The sequence below is a fragment of the Lepidochelys kempii genome, chromosome 5 (assembly GCF_965140285.1).
Source record: "Lepidochelys kempii isolate rLepKem1 chromosome 5, rLepKem1.hap1, whole genome shotgun sequence".
Lineage (NCBI taxonomy): Eukaryota > Metazoa > Chordata > Testudines > Cheloniidae > Lepidochelys > Lepidochelys kempii.
The window spans coordinates 20,237,558-20,265,427 of record NC_136384.1 but is presented as its reverse complement, the minus strand read 5'-3'; the positions used below and the strand labels follow the sequence as shown (position 1 = coordinate 20,265,427).

At 38.9% G+C, this 27,870-nt stretch overlaps 1 protein-coding gene across 4 annotated transcripts; it reads left to right on the top strand.

Moving 5' to 3' along the window:
• Positions 1 to 372: 372 nt before the first annotated feature.
• Positions 373 to 25,071, top strand: TXNL1 (thioredoxin like 1). 4 transcript variants are annotated; one of them, XM_073343600.1, is made up of 8 exons: positions 374 to 589; positions 3,604 to 3,700; positions 5,623 to 5,796; positions 9,891 to 10,013; positions 11,776 to 11,809; positions 12,371 to 12,543; positions 17,239 to 17,343; positions 24,826 to 25,071. In XM_073343600.1, exons 1-8 carry the CDS (start codon positions 492 to 494, stop codon positions 24,853 to 24,855), a joined length of 834 nt encoding a protein of 277 aa, XP_073199701.1. In that variant the 5' UTR covers positions 374 to 491; the 3' UTR covers positions 24,856 to 25,071. The 4 variants fall into 4 exon arrangements, with proteins under 4 accessions (XP_073199702.1, XP_073199701.1, XP_073199700.1 ...); XM_073343599.1 differs by lacking the exon at positions 24,826 to 25,071 and adding an exon at positions 22,017 to 24,818 and having other exon boundaries at positions 11,740 to 11,809; XM_073343598.1 differs by having other exon boundaries at positions 375 to 589; positions 11,740 to 11,809.
• Positions 25,072 to 27,870: the final 2,799 nt, after the last annotated feature.

The following is a 27,870-nucleotide window of genomic DNA, read 5'->3' as shown; positions in this document are numbered from 1 at the left end:
GGCGCTGCCTCGGCTCCAGTAGCTCAGTTACTCCCGTGCACAGCTGACTCACGCTACAGATCTGGGCTCACACCACCGATAAGGTGTTATAAGATTATAAAACTCACGCCAGGCCATTGCCTTTCCCCTCCCTCCTCCACCCGTCTGGCTTCCCGTACGCTGGGAATCAACACTCCCACGGGGCTGCTCCCCGCCCCAAACCAAGATGGCTGCGGGTGGTAGGGACGCCGCGAGAGGGCTGCCCCAGTCCCTCATTCAAAATGGCTGCTTAATTCCACCCACGGCCTTATCCGCCCTACAGCAAGATGGCTGCCGGGGGAGGCAGCGGCGTCACGCTCCGCCGGCCCCGCCCCCCGGAAGCAAGCCGCGTGAGAGGGGCCTGGCTGCGGCTGCGGTGCATGCTGGGCGCACCTTTCCCGCGGTGACTTTGCAGATAAGCGAAGGCGTCTGCGGCTCGCTGCCTCCGCTGGTGGCGGGGACCCCCGGCCAGGATGGTCGGGGTGAAGGTAATCGCGAACGACACCGAGTTCCAGCCGGAGCTCAGCGCCGCCGGCTCCCGGCTCGCCGTGGTCAAGTTCACCATGCGGGGGTGAGTGAGAGGAGAGCCGAGGTCCCCGGGGCCTGGCCGCCCCTCCATCGGCACCTTGGGGAGAGAGAGGCGCCACTCCCCCCGCCGGGCCCGGGTCTCTCCCTGCTTCAGGCGCCCCTCGCGCAAGGCCCCGGGCTCCCCGTCTCGTACGCCCTGCTCTGCCTCGCCCCCGCCCTGCTGCACCCCTGCCCTGTGGGGGCAGGCGGATCCTGGCGTGTGGGCGGCGGGGCGCTAACTTCGCTTCCCCTTCGGTCTCCTAGGCGTGACGGGTCTGGCTGGGTCTCTTGCTCGGGGCTGTGTAAGGGGCTTCTCCCCACTGCCTGTCACTCCTCGCTCTCCGGCCTAGGAGAGACTCTGGTCTGAATCCCAGTCCTCCTGCACCGAACTTTGTGTCTCCTGTGCGGGTGGCGGGTGTCAGATTTCCTTACTAGGAGCGAGGTCCCCTTACTGGGGAGAGGTTTAAGGGCAGAGTTTATGATCCCTCCTGATTGCGAAGGAAACGTTTTGCTGTGTGAGTTTAGTGGGACACACGCTGATCGTTTGCTAATAATGTCCATCACACAGACTGTCCCAGTAGCAGAGAGGTCCATGTGACTCCCCTGTGATTGTTTAAAACCCCGAATGTGTAGAAGATAGTCACTCTTGCATGGAAAGGGTGACTCTCCCTCTGCTTTTTGCTAATTTAACTTCAGTAGACTGGTAGGTGGATCAGGCATGTCTAATTTTAGTGGTAATTTAGGTTTAGCAAATGCTTACCCTACCTTTGAATTTTAACTGTGAAAATTCTGGCTTCGAAAATCTTACAGTAATTAAAATTAAAAATATCAGGCATTGTCTAACTTAAATAATTTTGTAATTAGTTGTCAGAATGCTGCATCATCTTGGCTGTTGACAAAAATACTCTACTACTATGGAAAGGATTAGGGAACCAGTTATTAATCTTTGTATTATTAATACCTGCAGTTCTGATTGCAGAGTGTCAATACAAAATTCATTAAAGTTTTTGAATTTTAAACAGCGTGCTTAATTAATGAAACTGCAGTCTTCTAAATCGAAGACTATATTTAGCATTTGAACCAGAAAGCAAGCCCATCTTTTATGTAGTGTTTTACATAATGGTAGGTTTCATGTTAATTATATATGGCCTTGGAGGGGGTGGGGGCTGTGTTTCTGCATTGTTGTATTGAATCCAATCTCATTGTAATCAGTCTGGTGGTGTAATTTCTCGAGCCCATTTTGCAGTTTGGAGCTACATATTTGTGGGTACTCTGGTTTTGGTACTGAAGTCATGTAATCCTAATTATTAACATTGTAGATCCTAGGAGTCTCGGTCATGGACCTGGACACCATTGTTCTAGGCACTGTACAAACACAGAACAAAGATAGTCCCTGTCTCAAAGAGATGAACATCTAAGCAGAATTTAAATCTTCCTCAATTTTTATTATAACATTCTAATCTCTAATGCTTTATAGAAACTTGGCTGTATCTTATTGCAGCCTTGCGGAATCCTGCTATTCCACTTGCTCAGGGCAAGTAAATGGTTCTTATGAGCAAATAAAGTACTATAACTGTTAGCACTCTTATAGCAAATAATGCATTTTCTTACCTGTATAGAAGAAATCTGTTCAACTTGATTGACATGACCCAGTTTTAAGGAAATTGTGTCTGAGACCCCCCCCGTCCTAAAATAGGCATGTTTAATATTTTGATCTACTACAGTGTTTGTAGCTGAATGTCTTACAATTGGCAAGAACAGCAGAAGCATTGTAGACTCTCATTAACTTCAAAGTTCTTTTGCTATAGTAAAGCATGGATCAAGAGCCAGTTAGAGGCAACCATAAAAAAATATAACTCCGCTATTAAAGCACATTATGGAGCAGCTGAAAAGAAATTGTAAGGTGAGTGATTGGCGAGGATAGATGAAAGGCCCTACAAGAGATGACAACATACATAAGTTGTCTGCCAGAAAAGTTACTTTAGTAAAAATTGAGAGGAGAAGAGGAAACCACCTCGGTCTCTTTATACTTCCTAGATATTGTAGTGATTGGGATTTTAAGTAAGCTAGTCTCATTCTTCACTACAGTTATAGTACTTCCTCACTATAATAAATAACATTTTTGGGGTAGCAACTATTAAGAGGTTACAATCAAAAAGAGCTGAGTTAATGCGCTCTAGTTAGGAGAGCAGTAGCTTAGGCCTGCATTCTGAAAGGTGTATTTAGGCTCCCAACTTCCATTGATTTCAGTAGAATTTAGGAACCTAAATACTTTGAAAATCTGACCCTAAGTGACCTCATGAAATTTCTGAAGATGTGCCTTCCTGCAGACACTGCTGCTGGAGATCAGTGACTTCTCATGCCGAATGCAGGAGAAAAGAGAAGACTAACTACATAGCATTCATGGTTGAGTGAATACTGTAGTAGAAGCTAATGTCACTTATGGTAAACCTTTTGCAGAAAACATAGAACACCAACTACTATGGAAAAGAGAATTAATTCTATAACTACAGTTAATAAAGTGAAAATTCAGTATATTTATTAAAATACGAAGTAGGGTTAGTCTGAGCTATTGATTTTTGTGTTTCCACTGTGAGTGTAGTTCAGTTCTCTTTCAGAGCTGCAAAGAACTCTGCCCCAAACTGGACAGACAGCTTCCTTTTTACCTGGTATGATCTCCCTTGATAGTGATATGTGGTAACACTAACCAGACTAAACCTAAAGTATAGAGTTTAGAGCTAACAGATGAAGCTTATCACTGTAAAATCAGAACGGTCTAAGCAGGAAGCGGGACACATTACTTACATTTCTCACATTATTTTGTCTGTGTCATTTACAAATATCTAACCAGGTTTGCCAACCAACTATGAAAGGTGTTTTGAAACTTACATCTGTAAGGACCAAATGCATACGCAGCTCCCATTGACTTCAACAGAGACTGGATAGTGTATCTAGGGGCAAAATACAGCCCCAATTGAAAAAGTTGGACAAGCTTATATCAATTTTTTTCGTTAATAGATGTGGCCCTTGTGTGAGGATAGCCCCAGCTTTCAGTGCTTTGAGTAATAAATATCCCCAGGCAACTTTTTTGGAAGTGGATGTACATCAGTGCCAGGTGAGTAGTATACAAAAATACATTTTGATCATTGGGAAGTAAGACCTTATAACAAGGGTGGGCAAACTACGGCCCGCTGGCCGGATCCTGCCCGCCAGCCATTTTAATCTGGCCCTTGAGCTCCTGCTGTGGAGCGGGGTCTGGGGCCTGCTGCGCTCCAGCTGAGGAGCAGGATCATGGGCTGCTCCACATTGCTCCTGGAAGCAGCGGCATGGCCCCCTTCTGGCTCCTACGCGTAGGTGCAGCCAGGGTGTGCCACTCTGCCCGCGCCCCAGGCGCCACCCTTGCAGCTCCAATTGGCCAGGAACCGCAGCCAATGGGAACTGCAGAGGTGGTGCCTGCGGATGGGGCAGTTTGCAGAGCCGTCTGGCCGTGCCTCCACATAGGAGCTGAGAACGGACTGCCACTGCTTCCAGGAGCCACTTGAGGTAAGCGCAGCCCGGAGCCTCACCCCGTGCCCCAGCCCTGATCCCTCTCCCGCCCTCTGAACCCCTCAGTCCCAGCCCAGAGCACCCTCCTACACCCCAAACTCCTCATCCCCAGCCCCACCCCAGAGCCTGCACCCCTCAGCCGGAGCCCTCATCCCAGCCCAGAACCGCCACCATCTGCACTCTGAGCTCCTCCTTTCTGGCCTCACCCCCTCCTGCACCCCAACCCCAATTTTGTGAGCATTCATGGCCTGCCATGCAATTTCTATTCCCAGCTGTTGCCCTTGGGCCAAAAAGTTTGCCCACCCCTGCCTTATAAGCTGCTCTTCATAAAAGAGTGGATCTGGAAATCATGAATAAACATGTCAGTTGGTCCAAACTATGTATCTTAGGACACTATGGCAATTAACTAATCAACTTACTGAACGGCTGACAGTTAGATTAGAAAATTCTTGGAGTATTGGGGTGGTACCAATAAGACAGGAGAAATTACTGCATTTGTTTAATACAAAAATAAAATGATCCTAGTTGTTACTACCATGAAATTCCTAACTGGTGTACCTGGCTGGGTGGAGTGTCCAGTGTGCTAAATATCTACAAAATCATGGGCAATAGTAGCATGAATTATGAAGAATAAATCTTACCAAACAAGTCTGCGTATATTTCCAAATGAAAAAACCAAATAAGTAGGTATTGAGACTGCTGCGGATATAATATCAGTTTTTAGTTAAGCATTTATTAGTGACTTCTGACATGTTATAAAAACTTATTTTCAGTGGGGTTGGGAGTAGAGCAATACTGTCACTGGCTGAACAAAATGGTTAAATGATTAACATCAACATTGAGGGGCTAGGAAGTGTCTTGAAATGACCAGGAGTCTTACTTTTATTAGTGGAAAAAGGGGAATAGACAACATTAACAGAACTTGCAGATGATACTAAATTGGAATAGATTATGAGACCCAGGCAGGATAGATAACTAATACAAAGGCATCTGAAGAGATTAGAAACACAAGCAGATAACAAAATGAAAATCCTTTTGTACTGCTGCGGGCAGCAGTGTTACAATGGAATCTCCTAATCAATATTTAGTGTATATATATATTGTATGTTTAAAAATATAAAATATCTGGTTAAGGGCAATCATGGAAGAGGGAACAAGTGAGATTGCTATACATTGTTCTTCATTTTATTAGCAACCATGTCTATTGGTCTGCAATCATGGCTTTAACCTTGATATGTGTTGGCAGAGGAGGGTGAAGAGCTTAAAGAGCTACCAGTTTACCTTATCCCAGAGTGAATGGTCTTTAGTTCTAGGGCTATTCCACAGCAACAGTTAGTTACAATCTAAGCTGTTTTTCTAGATGTGCGAAGATGCAAATGATCATGATTGCTAATACTCCTGCATGTTAACAAAGCTACTTTTTTCAAGTTTAGAAATGTTTGTATCTAACATTTTATTACACAACACTGATGATCAATTTGTGAATTCTAGGGAACAGCTGCAACCAATAATATATCAGCAACACCAACATTTCTGTTTTTCCGAAACAAAGTGCGAATCGACCAGTATCAAGGAGCTGATGCTGTAGGATTAGAAGAAAAAATTAAACAGCATCTAGAGAATGATCCTGGAAGTAATGAGGACACAGATATTCCAAAAGGATATGTATGCATCCCTTACTTTAAAGATTTTTTTAAAGTAAATTATTGCAAGTTATGTCAATGTTGCCCTGTTTTCTAAATGTACTCTGATCTAACTAAAGTGGATACGTTTAGGCAGAAACTTAAGTGTCTTAAGTTTTTTTTGAAATATCACCTGCCTTTTCAATTTTCCTAGCAAACTTTTAAAGATTGACTTGTGCATAGTAATATATTACAGTAATATCTGAAAATGGTGTAACTAAAAATCTCCTCCTCCAAAATATTCCTCTACGTCTGGAACATTGGATTTCGTGTTTCATGTTGAAAATTTTGCTGTGGATATTTACTATATCTTTGCTTCTACCAGACTTCTCAGTCTGTTTCCCTGTACATTTTTAGAAAGTGGAGATCTCTCTCCTGGAAAGTGACAGTTATTTCTATAACTGCTAAAGCCTTAAAGATTTTGTGGACTGTTCCTTAATGAATCCTCTTTGCTACCTTTTCAGTATCTTCCTTTTCTCATAACTTTTTTTCTTAATCTGCTCATGCTGTAATGTTGCAGCTACCCCAGAAGCTTGTTGGAAGCTGCTTATTGGAAGGAGTGGTGTGTGGCTTATCATAGTTTGGTCATTAACTTCTAAGAATATTTGGAAAACTGTACAATACTGCCAAACTCTGTTTACCTAATTCCTCCCTCACCGCAAAACAGAGATATAAAGTAGCTCTTGTTTTGGGGTGGTATAAAAAGGGGTTCTCTGTGGGTCACAGCATCACAGCGGAATAGGAATAGTCAAAACTAGGCAAGTACAATTCTGTTAACCTGAACTTGTTTCACTTCTCTCTCATCTGTTGCTATGGCGTTATTAGTGTATAACCTTTCATGTATTTTCTAAAAGCTACAAATTATATCTTTAAAACTAAACAATACTTTTTAGTCTGTCGCAGAATATTGTGGCATAGCATAGTCACAGGATACATAAAACTTTTTGCTTGAGGCATAAATGTTCACTGAAATTAAGATCATTCCTGGGGGAGGGAAAATGTTTGGAGAAATATTTAATATAGACACCTTGAAAATTAAATTATTTAAACTGCATTCACACAGAAAACATAATAACTGAAAATGGAAGGGTAAGTACGATAAAGAGCAAACATTTTTCCTTGGTTCGTTAGAACTTCTGACGCCTTACAGGAAACATGGTGAAGCTTGATTTAGAAACTGTTCTGCTTGAATGTTGTTTGTATTTCTCCTCACTTATCTCTCAATTAGTAAGTGTGCTCAATTAAAATATCTCAAAGTTCCTTTATTCATAATGGTGGTTTTCCAACACTTCGTCACACATGAACTAATGAGAGGTCTGGAGGAGACAGCATTTTAACTTCATGTACTAAGATCTGGAGGGAAGTCCATAATTTAAAACTGATGTCATATGAAAATAGACATTTTTTTACCCTTTTTCTTGCATGTTCATGCACAGAATTAAAAAAAACTGGTAAAGTTTAAAAACATTAGTTTATGCTGATTTCTTCTAATGTTTCTGCTTGATCAGTGAAAACCAAAAGTTGTCTGGTTCCATTGTTAGCACTTTGCTGAAATGCTTGAATTGCAAAAGCTGCCTGGGAATGTCTAATTCAACAGAAACTGAACTGGAATTTGAAAGTTTGTGGAAACATTGCTGCTTTTTTATAAAGCTGTAGTGTCATAATATCTGCATTGGGCCTAAATAACCTGACTGTTGTCCTTTTTTTGACAATAAAATCAATTTGTTTTGTCCAAACATTTGGAAAATGCTGTCCTAAATATTTTTTATGGTAATTCCATTAATTTTCAGACAAATCAAACCTTTTAACAGGATACTTGGAGTTTTGAACCACTGTTGCCAAACTATGATGCTAAAGAAGTAATATGGTTTGAAATACTTAAGGAAGAAAACATTTCCTGAAAGCACTGTTCTACTTGTTTTCATGTTACCCGAAGGCAACTGTGCACTGCAAATCTTAAGCATGTCTGACAGCTGTACCAACAAACACATGTAAATGAGAAACTTAATGTGACAAAACACTCTGATAGAGCTGTCATGTGAGGTGGCGTTCTCTGAGCAATATTTGATATAATGTTTCTACTTAAAAAGGGATGGTTTATTATTCTGGCAGCAATATAAAAACACTTTTGATTTGAATACCTGGTATTATATTTCAGAAACACTAAAACCACTAATAGGTTCAATAACATGATAGCTTCACTACAGTAGGTTTGTATTTAGTATTAGGAAATCTAATACATTAAACTTAACTGTGAATAGTAGTTGTGAAACCTAAAATTATGTTAAATGTAAAAACGCATCTCTTTGGATGTTAAGTACTTTAAATTCATAGCTAAATAGAGACATCTACCATACAAATACAAATAACATACTCTTCCTGTTGAATCGTTCTTATGTAAATAAACAGTAGGAATACAGGCCACTTGAATTTGCAACAGTTCAATTACGCACTATGGTACCAGCATTAGTGTTGCATCTAGTTGTGAATGTAAATACTTACACTAATAGTTAATGTAACATCCAGCATGGCAACATTGTAATACAAAGAGGCAAAAGGCTGTTTTTTAGCTTCACAGCCCAAAACACATTAGAAGTAATTTAAGTAACACGAGCGCAAAGTAGGTATACATCTGTTTTTTTGAAACTTAGGTAACTTCATAAACAGATTTTTTTTTTAATACTCAATTGTGTAACAGACAAATTCACACCCTTATAAGTAAGACTGCAATTTAATCTGTTGACCTGCTAATAAACTTCTAGAACACTGATTTTTTTTTTTTTAAGTTCAGCCTCTACTTAAAGGTTATAATTATCTGGAAAGCTTTTTAAACAAAATCTCTTGAGCTTTTTGAGTAAGGAAAGCATGAAATCCACCTTCTCTCCGGGGGGGCGGGGGGTGGAGTTCTGGCCACCTCATTTTTCATAACAAGTTAAACTGAATATTAAAGCTATAAACTGAGCATATACATTGTCCTCGGTAATGTGTTCTTCTTTGCCTCTTCGTGGGGTTGAACGTTTTAAAGAAGTTTGAAAATTCGAGAGGATGCAAGCCTAGTAAAGAATTCTGTTGAGCTATTAGCTGTGTACTTAACTGCATTACACAGCGATGTCACAGCTTTTTAGTAGTCCATAACATCAGGTATTGTCCTTGGGGTAGAACTTAAGCCTTCTTGAAGGCACAATAGACTTCTATAATCTTGAAAAAGAAGAAAAAATAAAACAACAAACGCTTTTTCCTCTGAACAGATATCCTGAGTGCATCTTGATCTAGATTTTGTACCCTATTGGTATATAGTTGGTGGTATTTTCATGTTTTTCTTTCAAGATGTGAATACCCTTAGTTGGATACTTCATAAGAAAAAGTTCAACCATGAAGAAATCTGCTCTTCAGTGACTCAAGCAATTGCTGCTATTCGCTGTTCTGAAAGCTCTAGTAGGCACAAGGAAAAGGGCTGGGGAATTCTTAATGCCCGATGAAAGGATCTTAATTAAATACTAAAACCTGTTAGAAATGAGTGCAATCTAGTCATCGACACCTTTTATAAAACTAACAGCATCTTTTTCAGTGCTATGTGTGAGAGGTAACAAGATTAGCTCTGCAGGTGGAGTCTAGTAACATTTACAGTGATAGCATTCTAAGCTGTTCCATTAACTGTACACGATTAATCTTTGAGTAGACTTATTTTTGGACTTTGTTAAAACTTCAGTCTTTGTGCCTGTTTTGCAAATGCATTATTATTTTTTAGGATATAGTTTTCATGCTTAAACCAAAATACAGCCTCCGATAATTCACTTTATTATACGTCTCTTGCTGTGGACTTCTGTGCATTTGCATTCCAGGGAATATGTGATTATAAAATTTGGAAAGGAGGAGGTAAGGGGGGAGTTTAACTAAAATGTAAGATGAATGCTTCAATGTGTTCTGTTCATAATTAAGTTGTCTGACCAGTTTTATTATTTTATCTTCTCCTATATCCAATGAGTTTCACTCATCCACATATTTACTAATCCTTTTCAATTAGTAGATGGCAGATTTTCAAGCACCCAACAAGCAACACTGTTGGCTCTTTTTCAGATGGATTTAATGCCGTTTATTAATAAAGCTGGCTGTGAATGTCTTAATGAAAGTGATGAACATGGATTTGATAACTGTTTACGTAAAGACTCTACCTACCTGGAATCTGACTGTGATGAGCAGGTATAATTTCAGTTTGTTTTAGAGGTTCAATATAATTTTAAAGGGCAGGTTTTTTCATTGTATTGGTCTAATACCGTTATCTAATTCTCCTATGTTTACAGTAGTCTTGGGATTAAAAAGCAGGAGAAATAACTTGTGTGGAGACTAATAGCTCTTCCCATCTTTCTATTTCTGGCTAACCAAATGCCAAACAACACAGTACTTACCAGCAGCAAGCCTACAATAAACTACACACTTGATCGGGGTGGGCAAACTTTTTGGCCTGACGACCACATCTGGGTATAGAAATTGTATGGTGGGCCATGAATGTTCATGAAATTGGGGGTTGGGGAAGGGTTTGAGGGCTCCAGCTGCGGAAGTGGGCTCTGGGGTGGGGCTGGGAATGAGGGGTTTGGGGTGCAGGAGGGTGTTCTGGGCTGGGACCGAGGGGTTTGGAGGGCAGGAGGGGGATCAAGGCTGGGGTAGGGAGCTGGGACATGGGGATTGAGGGCTCTGGCTTGGGGTGCAGGCTCTGTGGTGGGGATGAGGGGTTTGCGGTATAGGAGGGTGCTCTGGGCTGGAACCAAGGGGTTCAGAGGGTGGCAAGGGGATCAGGGCTGGGAGGGTTAGGGTGCGGGCTTGGGATTGGGATGTGGGGTCAGGGTTGCGGGCTCTGGGTGGTGCTTACCTCAGGCAGTTCTAAGAAGCAGTGGCATGTCCCCCTATGCCTCCTACACAGAGGCACAGCCAGGCAGCTCTGCGCACTGCCACATCCACAGGCGCTGCCCTTGCAGTTCCCATTGGCCGCAGTTCCCGGCCAATGGGAGCTGCAGGGATGGCATGCAGAGCCCACTGGCTGTCCCTGCGCATAGGAGCTGGATGTGGGACATGTCACCACTTCTGGGAGCCACGCAGGAAGCCCCAACCTCGCTCTCTGGCAGGAGCTCGGGGGCCAGATTAAAAATTCTGGCCAGCCGGACATGGGCCGTAGTTTGCCCATCCCTGCGCTTGATGAATGCAGTAAACCTGTTACTAGATATTAATTGCAAGCTCAAGGGTTTATTTTAAACGGTGGAGAATTGACTTGGGGAAGAAAACTTTAAAATCAGTGAAAACCGTAATCTCACATAGCTTCTAAATGTTTTTCCTTTAGATAAAGCACAGCTCTTGATGCTATGTAAAATGTTTGTTAAACAGAATTCTAAATTTGTGGAGGCTTTCAGGGACATGGGTGAGATGGGGGCTGCCCTGTAACTAATACAGATGAAGGCCAAGATTTTTTGAAAATGCGTATCTAAAGTTAGGCTCTTAAACTCATATTCAAATGTTTGGAAACTGTTGTATACTCCAGTCTTGAAAATTGGGCATCATTAAGACATCTCAGATGAAGCAGCCAAAAATTGAGGCACCCAAAATTACTAGTCTCCTTTGAAAATCTTGCACGAGATGTTTGGGTTAGGACTCTTAACTTTAGGTACCCATTTTCAAAAGTTTTGGCCAAACTCTCTGAAATACTTGGTTCAGGGTTCTAGTAGAATGGCTTTCATTAAAATGACCCTTCTTAGAAACAGTGTAAGAGGATTTTCTCTATTTTCTAATGATACTTACATATAAAGACTGAGAATATTATCACATCCTAGCAATCACAGCTACTCTTCCTGAACTAAACAGAATTTTGGCTTATTTTTCTAGTTTAAATATTTTTTCTGTGTTCAAAAATACTTTATGATAAACTTTTTCTCTACAGCTCCTTATTACTGTAGCTTTTAATCAACCTGTCAAGCTTTATTCCATGAAACTTCAAGGGCCGGATAATGGTGAGTAAAATGCATCTGTTTCTTCATTCCATCAAAGTGTTCCTAATAAGTTCTGCTTACACCATTTTTAAAGGCTTAAGTGTTTTTCCAAGTTTAACTAGACTCTTATTTCAGTATCTGGAATCTAATAGCCGCAGTTCCTGTTTTCTGAGCAGTGTCATTATAACTATTAGCAAGTCCCATGTATTCATGGCAAGAGGACAGTGTGGATCCTATTGATCTCTGAAAGTCCTGTAGCAGCTTCGTTGAAATTAGGAAAAAAAAGAAAATCAGTACAATAGACTTGTTTGTTCTTTAAAACAAATTTAATGTAACCTCATGCTATCCCTGTGCTTTATTTTTGATATGGCACAGATGTTTATATTGACAATACACTAGAGTAAGATAGAAGTACAAATTTATGAATCTATGCAAGACAGAAGTACAGAAACCACATTTTTACGTAGCAAAACTAAAATTTTAATCTGTTTATAGAACAGACTGTCCTAAAGATGTTTTTTGAAATTTTATACTTTAAAACATGGTTCAGTTACTTAAAATTGCTGATCTATTTTAACACAGGTCAAGGTCCCAAGTATATAAAAATCTTCATCAACCTTCCCCGATCTATGGACTTTGAAGAGGCAGAAAGAAGTGAACCAACCCAAGCCTTGGAACTAACGCCAGATGATATAAAAGAAGATGGTATTGTCCAGCTTCGCTATGTAAAGTTTCAGAATGTTAACAGCGTAACTGTAAGTAAAGCTTTCTCTTCCAAGCTTCATGCAAATGTAGCTATATGAAGTTTGGAAGTCTACTTTAAAATACTCTGGGACAAAATAATTGTGGAGGTGACAAAGGTTCCAAAGCTTAGCCAGGTTTTCTTATAACAGTCTATCATTTCAGATTTACTACACACTTATGTCAAACATACGTTCATAGAATTTAAGGCCAGAAAGGGACTGTTAGACATCCAGTCGGACTTTCAGAATTCTAGAAATCTAGGGCTGGATGAGACCTTAGAATCATAGAATATTAGGGTTGGAAGAGACCTCAGGAGGTCATCTAGTCCAACCCCCTGCTCAAAGCAGGACCAATCCCCAATTTTTGCCCCAGATCCCTAAATGGCCCCTTCAAGGATTGAACTCGCAACCTTGGGTTTAGCAGGCCAATGCTCAAACCACTGAGCTATCCTTCCCCTCCTCATCAAGTCCAATCCCCTGTGCTGAAGTAGGGCCAAGTTAACCTAGACTGTCTCTGACGGGTGTTTGTCCAGCCTGTTCTTAAAAATGTCTGATGGGGATTACACAACCTCCTTTGGAAGCCCATTCTAGTGCTTATAGTTAGGTTGGATATTAGGAAAAACTTTCTAGGTCTCCCATGTTGCAGATTAAGACTAAACATGCCCAGTTTTTTAACTTTTCCTTATAGGTCAGGTTTTTGAAACCTTTTATTTTAGTTGCTCTCCTCTGGACTCTTTCCAATTTGTACACATGTACTAAAGTGTGGCATCCAGAATTGAACACAGTATTATAATGCGGGCCTCACCAGTGCTGTGTAGAGTGGGACAGTTATGTCTCTTGTCTTACATACAACACTGCTGCTATTATTCACCTTTTTTTCAGCTGCATCACGTTGACCCATTCAGTTTGTGGTCCACTAAATCTTTAATACTTTGTGTATGCCACAGGGCATTACATTTCTCTGGGTTACCCCTGTACTGAACTCAGTAACTTGTCTGAATAAAGCATAACTTCCAGAAGGGCATCTGGGCGCTTCCTGTAGTGTTTTGTTCCTGATAGTTTAGAAATAAAGCCTCCTTTTTTTTAAAATGTGAATTTGTCTAGCTTCAACTTCGAGCCATCAGTTCTTGTTTTGCTGTTGGCTGCTAAATTAAACAGCCCTATAGTACTCAGCATTTGGTTCCTGAGAATATTCTTATATATTTTAATCAGCTAATCTCAAGCTGTTCAGTTTATCAAAAAGATTCAGAGATCTTTATTTCACTTTAGTGCATTTTCTCTAGCCCTCAAATAATTTTTGTGGCTCTTCTCTGTACTCCCCACATCCTCTTCAAAATGTGGACATCAAACTAGATGCAGTATTCCTGTATCAATGTTGTATACAGAGGTAAAATCACCTTCCTATTCACTGCTTCCCTGCTTATACATCAAAGGATTGCATTAGCCCTTTTTGCCACATCATCACACTGGGAGCTTATGTTGAGTTACTTGTCCACTAAATCCTTTTCCGTCACTGTTTTCCAGGGTACAGTCCCCCATTTTGTAGGTACAGCCTGAATTCCTTGATCCTACATGTATAACCTTGCATCTGTCTGTTAAAACTCACTGTTTGAATGGGCCTGGTTTACCAAATCCAGATTGCTCTCTGACGATCCTGTCCTTGTTATTTAACTCTCCACTAATCTTTGTGTCATCCCCAAGCTTTATCAGCAGATACTCCATACTTACTTCTAGATTGATAAAAATGTTGAATAGCATTGGGTCTAATATAGATCCTGGAGGACACCAATAGAAACATCTCAAGAAGTAGCTGTCAATGGGGGTATCATTTGCCAGTTCCTAATCTATATAACCTGTGGTTTGATACTGTATAGTGCTGATTTTTTTAAATTAGAATGTTGTGTGCTGTTAAGTCAAATGCTTTACAAAAGTCCAAGTGCATTACGTCTATGCAGCTGCCTTTCAACCAAATTTCTCTTGTAAAAAAAATCAAATCAGGTTTGTTTGAAATTACCTATTTTTCATAAAACCATGTTGATTGGCATTAGTTATATTGCTATTCTGTATTAATTGAATCCTATAGCAGTGATTCCTTTATTTTGCATGGGGTTGATGTACAGCTAACTGCCTATAGTTTTCCACGTCATCCTGCTTGGTTTTTTTTTGAATGTTGGCACAACATTAGCAATTTTTCAGTCTTCTGGATTTTTCCCGGTATTCCAAAATTTATTACATTAACATCAGCGGAGCTGAGATCCACCTCTGCCAGAAGGTTGGGGGAAATTACTCTTTATTGTCCTTACCTTTGCCAGGCATTGATTTTTTTTTTCTTATGACTTTTTGCCTTCCCTTATCAATTTTCTGCACCTCATTTACTAATTTACATTGTCTATTTCCCCTCTTTTCCATTTATTATGCATTGCTTTTTTTTTTTAAATGCTTCCTTCACTTAGCCATTGAATAAGGTTGGGTTTTTAGCCAAAGTGTTCTTGTGAATGTGGAATGTCTGCTCTCCAGACCACCACTTATGAAGATGAATTGCAAGCCACAGCCATTTTTTTTCAACAGAGGTTGGTCATGGACATGCTAGTTGGAATGTAATGCTTCACACCAAAGCCACAATAGCCAGACTGAATCGTCTCTAGTAGTCACAGAATCTCACAGTAGAACAGGTGAATCACTCTTCTGGGATTGAACCCACTTGACAAGATCATAACATTTGCATGGACAGGTTATATGGACAGTCTTAAAATGAAATCTGCATGATGTACCAACTTAGCATTTAGTACAGACTGATATCCATGTAGTAATGGTGGTTTTTTGTCTGCACTGTAGTCAATTCCAAGATTTTTCGCGTATCTGCTGCTTGTTAACTCCCAGTAGTCTCCTGTAGGCTTATGGGTTCTTAAGTGTGAGAATCTTGTATGCATTTGTAAATTTATCTTATTAAACAGTATATGAACAACATCCTGTTAACTGTGAAATCTACATTTAATTGTTAACTGAACAATATAATAGAACTAATTTAAAAAAAACTTCCAGTGGGTTTCGTAATGGGGGTATGATGCAGGTAAGTAGCTCCTAGAGACACAGGGACAGAGGTCTTGGCTCCAAAAATGTTGCCTGATCCAGTGTTGCTCTCTGAAGTGCTGGTTTCAACGGTTATGTGAAGACTTGTACATCAGAGAAAAATTGACCAAAATTTGATTCACGTAGCAGATGCATCATCAGGAAATGATGCAAAGACTAAGTATGCGAACAGTTCGATTGACTTCTGTAGAACTACTCACTTTCATAATGGTAAGCATGTGCCCAAGAGTTTCAAGGATGGGTGCTAAGATATATTACAATGTCATTGCCACAGTGAACATCTTCTCCATAAGTAGATTTCCCCCCCCGTAATAGTATTTTATTGTAGAAGGACCTAAAGGCCCCAGCCAGGATTGGGGCCCCCTTGTGCTAGGCACTGTACTAGCAGAGAGTCTGTGCTGCAAGATGCTTGCAAAAAGACAGACAATAAATAAGCAATTTGTCAAAAGTTACAGTATAACTTCTTCCCACTTCCCCTGGGAAAACAACCCCCTCCTGTGCCTCTGCCGGGCAGATTCCTTCACAGCCCTTATTCACCGCAAATTCCCTTTCTTCACGCTATCCAGCCCTTATAGGAAAACATTTCAACTCACTGTCATTGGAAGAATTTTTTTTTAAGGGCAACTAACGCTGCTCCCTGTGGCATGAGGCACAGGGCCCATAGTAGCCCCCTAATTTTTGCTGCTCTCCCTCCTCGGGAGGGAGAGGGATCTTGTTGCTACTTTGCTGTAAGATAAGAGAGATCTTAAAGCAAAATGAACAATTATAGATAAGGGTGCAGGAGACCCATAGGATCTGTTCCTTGTACTCCCAAACTGTCGTCTGGTCCCAGTTCCTGTCCATTTCCCTTTCCTGAGATGATTGATTTGTTTTTCATTTTATAATATGTATTGGCTTTTGTGGATATAAAGCCAGATTAAACCAAATTAGAAAACATTTTGGTTTTATAGATTTATTACCAATTCATCCTTTTTTTTAAGGAGAGAAAGTGATAGAGAACATGAAATCCATATAGGACAGCATTTACATTTACAGAGCCATGTAAGTTATCCCTACTGAGCTCCTGTTGAATTCTAGCAAATCTTCATACTGAAAGAACGTAATTACACAATTTGCTATGAAGAGGTAATGCTGATTTCAATAAATATAGAAAATGGTTAAACTGACATTTGATATAATCTGAAAGTAGGTAAACTAACTGTTCACCTGCAGTTACTTTGATTTAGAAGTTTCTTGCTTTGTGAATGTGGTCTTCTGATTTAACCACAGACCTCAAAGTTGGGGAAACCTAGATTCCACCTTGCTGCATGCTTGATTAGTAGTCGTTTTTACAGAGGTGAGCAAAGAGGTTTAATGAGGAGAGTGGCCTATATTTAAAGAACTCTGTAGTTATTTATACTTCTATAGTACTTCCCACAAAGTAGTATTTTTGGGGTATACTCCACTTCTGAAGCTGTTAGATTGTCTGCCCCCACTTTTTCTAAAATTTTGAGAAACTAACAAGTGTAATACCTCACATTTAAGGGAAGGATTGTAGTGTTGGCCAAACTGCTGTAACTACACCATGTATATCTAACAAAGTTAGAATTAATAAATGAACTATCTTACTTTTTTTAGTTATTTGTCCAGTCCAATCATGGTGATGAAGAGACAACAAGAATTACATATTTTACATTTATTGGAACTCCAGTCCAAGCAACAAACATGAATGACTTCAAGCGAGTAAGTTGGAATCCAGAACACACACATGAATATTTAATTACATTTTTAAAACAAGTGTCTGTTAGTGGATTGGTAGTTTCATTCTCAGCTAAGTGGATTCTTTCTGTAATTGTTCATTTTGCTTTAAGATGCCTCTTATTCCTCTCGGTGCAACACAAGTGCCTTTGAAACTTTTGAAATTTTGGCTTCCATGCAACATTGTCTGTGATGTGTAACATGCCTGAGAATCTTTCAAGGTGTAAGGCATTTTGGAAATGTAAAATAACAGCTAGGGGTTCAAAGTTGATAAACAATGACCCCTTAAAGTTTATATGTAATAGTTGCAATGTTCATGGTGTCTCTGAATATTTCTGTGCCCCACAGGTGGGCAGTTTGTAGAAAAGCCATTGCAGAGACTGGAAAATAGAAAGCCTAAGTAAACCAAAATCTGTGCCTGAAGATTTTGTTCAGGAGGCAATTTTAAAGAGACTAGAGAGGTTTGGAAATGCTTGGTTATAAGGCTGCTTCTTCAGTAACGCATGGTGTCTGTCTTTATACAATTTCATAACATAACTCTAATCTAACTTTAATTTGTTCCAATATCATTTAAGGACTCTTTATTCCTAATAAAGATTTGTCTGGATATTCCTTTGGAGCTGCTTTTGGACCACCCTGGGTGGGACTGAAAGTGGATGCTTTAAGGGCTTAAAGGAAATGGAGTACTTAATGGGTAGCCAACTCTCAGGCTATGCCTACACTACAGTTTATGGTGGCAGAATTTATGTTGCTCAAGAGTGTGAATAAACCACCACCACCCCATACCCCTCTGAGCAACATGAGTTATACTGACATAAGTGATGGTGTGGACAGCGCTATGTTGGCAGCAGAGCTTTTGTCACCGACATAGCTTCTGCTGTTTGCGGGGGTGGTTTTACTATTCCACATCTAACTCCATCTAAAACTGGCCAATTAAAATGTGTTCTAGCCAATCAATTCCGTATATAATTAGTCCCATACTGCTGCAGGTAACTAGTACTACCACACTCTTTTTAAGTAGATAACTTCACCGCAGTGGTAAACAAAACCTGATTCTTTACACCAATAGTATTTGCCAAAAAATCAGTTATCTGGAAGCCTTGATAATCTTTAGTGTTGTAAGGATTTACAGATAAATTTATATCCATTAGATTAAATGTGATACTGCAAAAGGCAGAGTTTTAACACTTGGTTCAATACACTCAAACTTGAAAAGACAATGACTAAAAAGGCTGTGTTAAATGTGCTGAAAAGGGATTTGAATTACTGATACAGAATTGTTTAATAGTATTTTCAGTTGGCTCAAAACCAGAAGAAATGTGTAGATAAGTCTCTTACCACCCAATTACAGTGAGTAGCCAAAAGACATCTGTTATGCTCTGCTTTTTTAAAAGGACTTGTTACTATTTTGTTTTGTATTAGTTTTACAGCATTCTAGAGTAATCATTGCTATTAAGTCTGTGAAATAGTTTCTTTCATAATCTTCACTGCTTCATAATCTGAAAAATTCATTTTTCAAATTGACATCTTGGTCTCCATTCCAGGAAGATCTTTTTTAACTGTCTCAGGAAAATTATTGTTGACAGTGAAAGACTTCCTCTATTTTAAAAATGCTGGAACACTATTTTATTCACTAATGAACTGGATTTCAGGCTTGTTATACAAGTAGTGCTCAATGAGGTGCATGCTTGCTACATTTAGGAAACATTTTAAAACGCTTGAATGTAGCACAGAGCCCAGACAGTGGAAAACCTTACTAATTTTTAAGCTGCACAGTTCATGATACAGCGCACAGCTGTCCCAAACTGCTGCCTCTGTCTGGACTCTCCTCTATGGCCATCTGTCATCTTCCTATTAATGTTTTTTAATGCACTCATTGACTCTCGCATTCAATTCAGACTTACTGTGTCTTCATAAAGCTGTGCAAGCACCTAGAACTGGTGCAGTTCTCCAGGCATATCTTGCTTTCTTTGTTCTGGTTTGGGTGAGTGAACCCAGATGTCAGTCCTTGCCTCTGTGGAGAGCAGGTCCTAAAGCTGCTCCTTGGTGGACTTTTTGGAAACACCTGTATAGTTCTGGTAAATAACACACCAGTGCATCTGAGTGCATGATGCCTGCTCCACATGCGTGCTGCAGTCAAAGGAATACACACTTCTAAATAGCAAGGAATGTATTTGTTCATCTGCAGCCTCCATTTTAAAGAAATATGAAAACTAAATAAAATATTAATTTAACATTAAAGTTGTACAATTAACTTCTGCATTTCCTGACTGATTTTAAGGGGATAAATTCAGGACTGGTTAACCAGATATGAATTTGGTCCAAGACTCCTAGGACAAAATTTAGCCACCAAATTAAATACGTATACACATCCGTAATATTTCCTATTTTAATTCCAGAATACATAATTTAATATTACTGTTAAGTATTTTACTATAACATGTGGAATGTGTAGTTATGGTTCCCATAGGAACTTTAATTTTTGCGTTTCCAGACTTTTTCCAATTTAGCTGTACAACCTTAATGTTGGACATTATATTCAAGTGTATAAAAAGGGTTTTGAATAAAAAGTTAACTGGAAAACTCTTCAAAACCCATTTTCTCCATCTACAGATAACTATGTATAACTCCTGAGAACTCACTATTTTAACTTACAGATTAACACGGCTGTTACTCTGAATTTGCAAAAAGAAAAGGAGTACTTGTGGCACCTTAGAGACTAACCAATTTATTTGAGCATGAGCTTTCGTGAGCTACAGCTCACTTCATCGGATGCATACCGTGGAAACTGCAGCAGACTTTATATATACACAGAGAATATGAAACAATACCGCCTCCCACCCCACTGTCCTGCTGGTAATAGCTTATCTAAAGTGATCATCAGGTGGGCCATTTCCAGCACAAATCCAGGTTTTCTCACCCTCCACCCCCCCACACAAATTCACTCTCCTGATATCAGGATGCTTTCCTGATTGATTCCTGAAATCAGAATGATTACTCTAGAATCAGGAGATCTCCTGATATCAGGAGAGTGAATTTGTGTGGGGGGGTGGAGGGTGAGAAAACCTGGATTTGTGCTGGAAATGGCCCACCTGATGATCACTTTAGATAAGCTATTACCAGCAGGACAGTGGGGTGGGAGGCGGTATTGTTTCATATTCTCTGTGTATATATAAAGTCTGCTGCAGTTTCCACGGTATGCATCCGATGAAGTGAGCTGTAGCTCACGAAAGCTCATGCTCAAATAAATTGGTTAGTCTCTAAGGTGCCACAAGTACTCCTTTTATTTTAACTTTGCTCACTAATCTCAACTTTGGCTCAAACTATGCTCCATTGTGGTCTTGTAATTTATAATACAAATAAAGATAGAACTGCAACAGTTCCTTATAATCAGTGCTCCCAGTAGATGCTTTCCTTTTTTCCCAGTCTTCTGCTGTCTTAACACTTTTTGTATAACTTGTCTGATTTAGACAAGAGTTCATCAGGGAGGGACCATCTTGTTTGTGTTTAAAGTGAGCATCAAAAGCCCTATATAGGTAACCAAGCTTAAACTGAGCAGCTGCTCAAGGCGGAAAAGGTAAACGGAAAAGGTAAACGGAAAAGGGCCACAACATCCAGTACTTAGAATGTCAAATGTGGAGTTTGTGGTTAGTTCAATCTTGTACTGAAAACTAATAAAAACAAGCAGTTGCTGGTTGGTCTTTCAATGATAACTTAACCTGTTATCTGAGACAGTGAACTGTGACACATGAATCCAGCTATTAATGTTAGTTCAGTAAATAAAATGATGCAAAATACAAGTGGCTTTTAAACTTAGATTGATACGATGTAGCTCCTCCCTCTCCTCTGAACTTGAGTTTAGCTGATAAGTGGGAACTGTTAAATGCTCTAAAACTTTTTTAATACAAAACTTGAGTGGAGTGTGGTAAACTGAGGTACATGAGGGCAGGGGAGAAAAGAGACTCTATTGCCCTGTTTAACTGACATCATGAGCAGCAGGAGAGTGTAAATAAAATACTTGTATTTTCCTGGAAAGTCAATGCACAATAAGAATACTACTTGAAATGCTTGGTTTATGGCCAGTTTTGTAAATGTAGTAAAATGAGACAGTGTGATATTTGTGAGAACTAAACACCATAGGTGTGTTGACATCTAGTTTTTGCCTGTAGGCCAATGCAAGCTATGTATTCATTAAAGTTACCATATCTATAGTGCAGATTGAACTATTGTAGCAGATTACTTTTAAGATGTTTCCCTCCAGAGACTTTGCTAGGCTAGGTTACCCTGCTAGCCAGACCAACCAAGTGAGATGGGTCAAAGAAGTGGGTTTATTTTATTTCCCATTTGTTAGCATCAGAGATCTAGGTGTCTTGCTGTTGAATGTTGTAGTGAACTTGCAGGCTTAATTTTTTGGGGAGAGGAAGGAGGATTTTTCACTCATGTCCCAGTATGCTTTTAACATAATTTCACTTTATATTTATTATAAATATCAGCATTTTAGAATCCTTATAAACTACTGCTCCTTTTTAGAGTGGGGGCTTAGGTGCATGTAAAAAGTAGGTTCCCAAGCCCCAGATGATCATAGCTTTTCATTTCTTCTTAAAACTGCACTCCAGGCTGCTTTTCCTTTTTTCTAACATTTTGTTTTTGTTTTTCAGCTTAACTTCCCAACCCCAAAGAACTAAAAATGCAGAAGAAAATGTTTTAAAATGAATATTAAGAGTGACCTTGTCTCGCACCACACCCTTCCCTTCTCCCTCCGTTCATCTAGCATCTATCTCTCTCGCTTTCCACAATCTCGCCACTGGTGCAAGAGCCTTCTCCTCTGCAGCTCCTGTACTCTGGAACAGCTTTCCTGTACACCTCTGCTTCATCGACTCATCTTTTTTTAATCCCATTTTAAAATCTTTTCTTTCTCAGCTTTGCTTTTTAATTTTTATGCTTGTTAACATTAAAACTAAATAGTAGATTTGTTATACAACGCTTTTTAGACCTGTTTTCTGTGATTTTTATAGTCTATCTTTTATTTAATCCTGTAAAGCAATTTGAGAAGCAATTTGAGATGCAGTTTGAGAGTTGAGCAAGTATGTTAATTTGGCTTTTATACAATTTATTTTATGGGGAATAACATTAGAACAGTTTGATTTTTACGGTGTAATCGATCATGAAGACAATCTCAGGATTTTTCATCTCCAGTTATTGTTTCAAAACTTTCAGTTTAGTTGGCTAATTTTTTAGTAGAAAGATGTTTAGCAAATCATACCAATTTCATTTCCCTGCCATTGTTGGGCCAGTCAGATCCAGAAATTATTCACTTGATTTTTTACAAAATGTCTAATGTTAAATATTTGTATTATGTCACAATTGCAGTACCTACTCATAGTTAAGGTATGGTATCTTACAAACAACTGCCATATAAAGTGTCCAGTAAGTGATGGGAGGGAGATGAATTTCTTGTTAAAAGTAAGAAATTGCTGTTCTTAAAACCATCCTCCATTTGGGATAGGGATGGGAAATGAGCCTTTTTGGCCTGTAATGACAAAATATCCATTCTGGTGCTTAATTTTTGCAGATAATACACATGGGCAAGTTGACAATTCCCACCTCTGAATGGTATCGATCTATTTCTTGATTGATGTTACACATCTGCTAACATCTTAATAATCTTTAATATATTCATGTTTTCCTGTTTAATCCAAATCTGGTGTGCTTGGGGTTTAAGATTCACAATCAAAGAATATATATTTCGTTATTTGTTGGGTTTAATCTTATTTTTTTAACTTGATTAATCAAACTTTAACACAAGTGAATGGATTTTTTTTAATGGACACTTCAACATTGCCATGCAATTAAAATTCTCTTGGCCCTACACATTAGGCTCTGCAGTTCAATGAGCATCCTCCTGTCCACAAGCTCTTTGGAGGAGGCGATGACCAATAGATCCCAAAGCTCTTTACAAAGGAATTCAATCAGCATGGTTTTTTTTTTTTAGTCAGAGCAATTGCAGCTGAGTGGTGAAAGGCCATTTGCAGCTGAGTGGTGAAAGCTGTTGCAGCCCTTTCAGGGAGGCAATACTGGGACAAATAACCCAGATCTCTCATGTGTCACAGCAGAACATAATCGCGGTTCCAACCAGGTACACCAACCATCATCTTTTCAGTCTGTACTAAAATACAGAGCTGTATGAACTTTTGTGAGAACATGCTGTGTCCTTGGGAAGCCATGTACTGCAAAGGTAACATACTACCCCATTAACAAATTTTGCCACATTAGTCAATTTATTAAAATGCAGAGATTTTTACTTTTCAAAGATTTCAGCATTGCCAGTATCATAGTGCTGTAAACTTGCCCTATTACATACATAGGATTTAAATAGAACTTCGGCTTCAAAGCATATTGCTGGTAACACCAGGCAGGTAGGTAAGTACTACTCTCAAGTTTAGAAGGGTAAACAAAGAACCTGAGGATGACTTGCATATGGCCACATGGTAAATCAGGGACAGAATCAAAATTAGTACAGCTTCTATCCTCCAGACCTGTGTAATGATTATTAAATTGTTAACACAGATTTTTTTTCCACTTAATTTGTTTAGTTTGTAACCAGTTACTCTTCTGGGTTGGCAAAAACTCAAAAGTGTGGTTTTGGTCTGAAAAGTGACTAAAAACCATTTTACACCTAGATCTGTTGCCTGTTTTGTGTGCGCTTATCTTAGCCAAGTGGGCTGGATTCTCTTCCTTTCTGTGCAGAAACAGAATTATTTAAGCTCCAGTCAAAACTAATGAGGTTGCATTAGTTTTAGAAGGCAAATCTGCCCTCTAAACCTTTATTACTGATGATACCTAGAAAGGGAAGAACTCAACTTGAATCTGATTCCAGACTGAGTTTGCAGAGCTGGCAGTTAGAAATTTTTTTCACTAGCATTGAGCACACTTGACATCAAAGTCATTGAAAATAAATGTGGAATGCTGGTATGCCACTTTTAGTTACTTTTCAGTGTTGAATCACATTATAAGGCAAAAATTTCTCTCAGACCTGTCTTTAATATAGACCTAGTTCATCTCCTACAACAACTACTTGAAATTTGGGCCCAGAAGGATGGGTTACCACTACATTTTTGTTGTGTGTTCAGGTCTGATTCTTAACACCTAACTTGGTTTTGTGAATAATAAAAATATGAGGGCTGTTCCTTTTTCCTAACTTGCCTCGAACAAACGAGATCTTTGCTATCTGGATTAAAAATACTTGAAGATGGGGATTTCCTCACATATATTGCAGGTCCTGTTTAATTCCTGCAGGAATTTACAGCTCCCTCTGTATACAGCACTAGAATGCATGCTGAAAATCCATTACTACAACTGAAAACAGCCACTTTATTTAGTTCAAAGCTTATAAAAAATTGGTTGGGAAGCTGTTTGTTTTCCAACTTAACTTTCATTAGTGATTATTTTCTATTTTTCTTTTATCAGGTGGTAGGCAAAAAAGGAGAGAGCCACTAAGATGCAAGAAACACTGGATCGCCTTATTGCAATCAAATGGGATCTTCACTTTATCTACAGCTCCTGGATAATTGCTTGACTGTAGCCAGAGACTGTCAGTCTGTTTCATTTAATGCCATTACCAATAAATCATTGCTTTTGTTGAGATGGAGTTTCACTAGAGTATTTCTGTTGTAATCTTGGTACATGTATTTGTAAATAAAATTCATTACTTTTGCCAAGTTTAATTTTGTCATTGTAATAACTAAAGCTTTTTTTTACAGTTTCATTTAAATTTTAAAACTGGACTGGCTTATCTTTAAAAACAGAAGACTTAATGTAGCCTGCATTTCTTTAATTAGTTTAAAATGTCAAATTTAAGTAAATCATCTTTGGTTTTCTGAAAGTACATTTAAAAATAAAATCCAGAGTACTTTGTTATAAGCCTGTACTAATTTATGAGCAACATTGACACAGTATGGATATTTCTCAAAGGGAATAATTTTTTCTTAGTCTCCCTTTTCCCTTCCAAAAATATAGGGTGAGAAAGCATATTTCAAGATACTGTTGCATCAACTTAACTTGCTTGTTTGTCACAATTGCACATCAGTTGAAACAAACAGTAGGATATGACAGTTCACTACAAATTAGGCATCATGAGAATTCTTGCTAGTCTTTCAAAATATCATCTCCAGTTGGAAAATTGTGAACTTGTTAGCCAGACACACACACTCCCAGGATATGCAGTGCAGGAGATGGCCAGGCACTACTGATGCCTGTAGGTTTATAAGATCCCTCTGTTACTGCTGAATTTAATTGGGCATTATATTCTTTCTCTGAATCTTGATATAGAAATGCTCATTGCAGATACCATTCTTGCATCATAAATCTGAATTCCTTAAAGGATGGGTGTCTGCACTCAACCGCTTAAAACCTTTTTTGCTAAAATTCCTTGGAAAAGTGCCCTAAGTAATTTTAATAAATAAATTCCTATAAAGTTTTACTAAGTGGTTTTTAATTGGTATAATTAGTTCCTTTGTAAAGTTAAATTTGTTGCATTTCTAATTACAATAAATCCCAATAAGAATTAAATCCTGTCCTAATTGGCATTCTTTTAACACAGTAGGGATTCTTTCTATATACTTTCTATGAGGCAGTTCTTTAAAACTGTATTGCTACATACCCCTCTTTACTCATCCCTCCGTATTGCACATATTTAATGGCATTAATGCCTTGATTTCTTTTGTAATTCCTAAATGTTTTGCTTAAATGGGATGAGGCATCTGAGACACTGTATATAGAATTTAAAATCACTTTTAAATCTAATCAGGGGCAATATGAATAACTGTTTCTGTTTATAATTTTGTACACTAAACTACCTTTTGGGTTATTGTTAAAGTGCCTCATCTTAACTATTACTTACCTCATACTATTGATACCTGAGAGAATTTGATGATCTAGTGATTCTCATCTTTGTAAAAGGTCAGATTTGTATTGTTTGCCTCTTCTGTGACTTCCTTGGTTGCATGGTGCATACTTTCCATAATTATACAATGTAAATATATCTGAAATGTTTAGAGGTAACTGTAACATGTTCAATTGATGGAAAGTTATTAAAATCATGCATATCAAAAATAGCTGAAATTCTGATAATTTCACACTTAGGAGAAAAGAGGTCATGAAGTAATCCTAAATGTTGAAACAAACACGAATATAGGGCTATATGTTAGAAAACTCACTTATTTTGTTTATTGCTTTGAGTAACCACTTTCTTAATGTGGGAAAGCTGCTTCCTTGCACTTGATCTGTATTTGAAGATTCTAAATTAATAAACTAGAACTACTTTTCCACCTAGTTCATATGGTTTTACACCACTTGGCATCATCCAAATGCCATGTCCATTAAATGGAGTTTAATATTGGCTCATGTAAGCAGTCACTAACATTCACCGTCTTTAAGCTAAATCAAGTTTTCTGGGATGCATCCCAGTTAAATGTATCCTGATTTAGCATACAACGTTTATATAAATTCATAGAAATATAGGGCTGGATGGGACCTTAAGGTCTTTTAAATCCAGTCCCTATAGTGAGGGACGACAAAGTGAAACTGAACCATACGTGGTAAGCATTTGTCCTACCTGTTTTTAAAAACCTCCAATGATGGAGATTCCACAACCATCCTTGGAAGCCTATTCCAGAACTTGGCTATCATAATTATAAATTTTTTCCTAATACCTAACCTAAATCTTGGCTACAGATTAAGCCTATTACTTTGTGTCCTACCTTCAGTGGACATGAACAACCACTGACCTCTGTCCTCTCTCTAGCAGCCCCTAACATATCTGAAGATTTTATCCGGTTCCCCCTCAGTCACCTTTTCTCAAGACTAAACATGCCCAGTTTTTTAATCTTTCCTCATAGGGTAGGTTGCTCTCCTATGGACTCTCTCCATTTTATCCACATCTTTCCTAAAGTATGGTGCACAGAATTGGACACAGTGCTGAGGGCCAAGTTGAATGGGACAAGTATGTCCTGTGTCTTACATACAATGCACTTATTAATACACCCCAGAATATTAGCCTTTTTTGCAACTCTATCACATTGTTGACCCATTTAATTTGTGATCCAGTATAACCACATGTTCCTTTTCAGTAGTACTGCCGTCTAGTCATCATTCCTGCTTTTGTATTTGTGTGTATATTTTTTTTCTTAATTGTGTATATTGCATTTCATTGAATTTCATGCTGTGGATTTCAAACCAATTCTCTAATTTGTCAAGGTCATTTTGAATTCTAATCCTGTCCTCCAAGGTGCTTACAACCCCTAACAATTGTGTGTTTGCCAATTTTCTAAGTATACTCTCCACTCCTTTATCCAAGTCATTAATGAAAATATTGATTAGTACCAGCCCCAGGACTGACCCCGCATGGAACCCCATACCTATGCTATCCCAGTTCAACAGCAAACCCTTGGCAGTGATACTTTGAGTAGTCTTTCAATCAGTTGTGTGCCCACCTTATATATTCATGTAGACTGT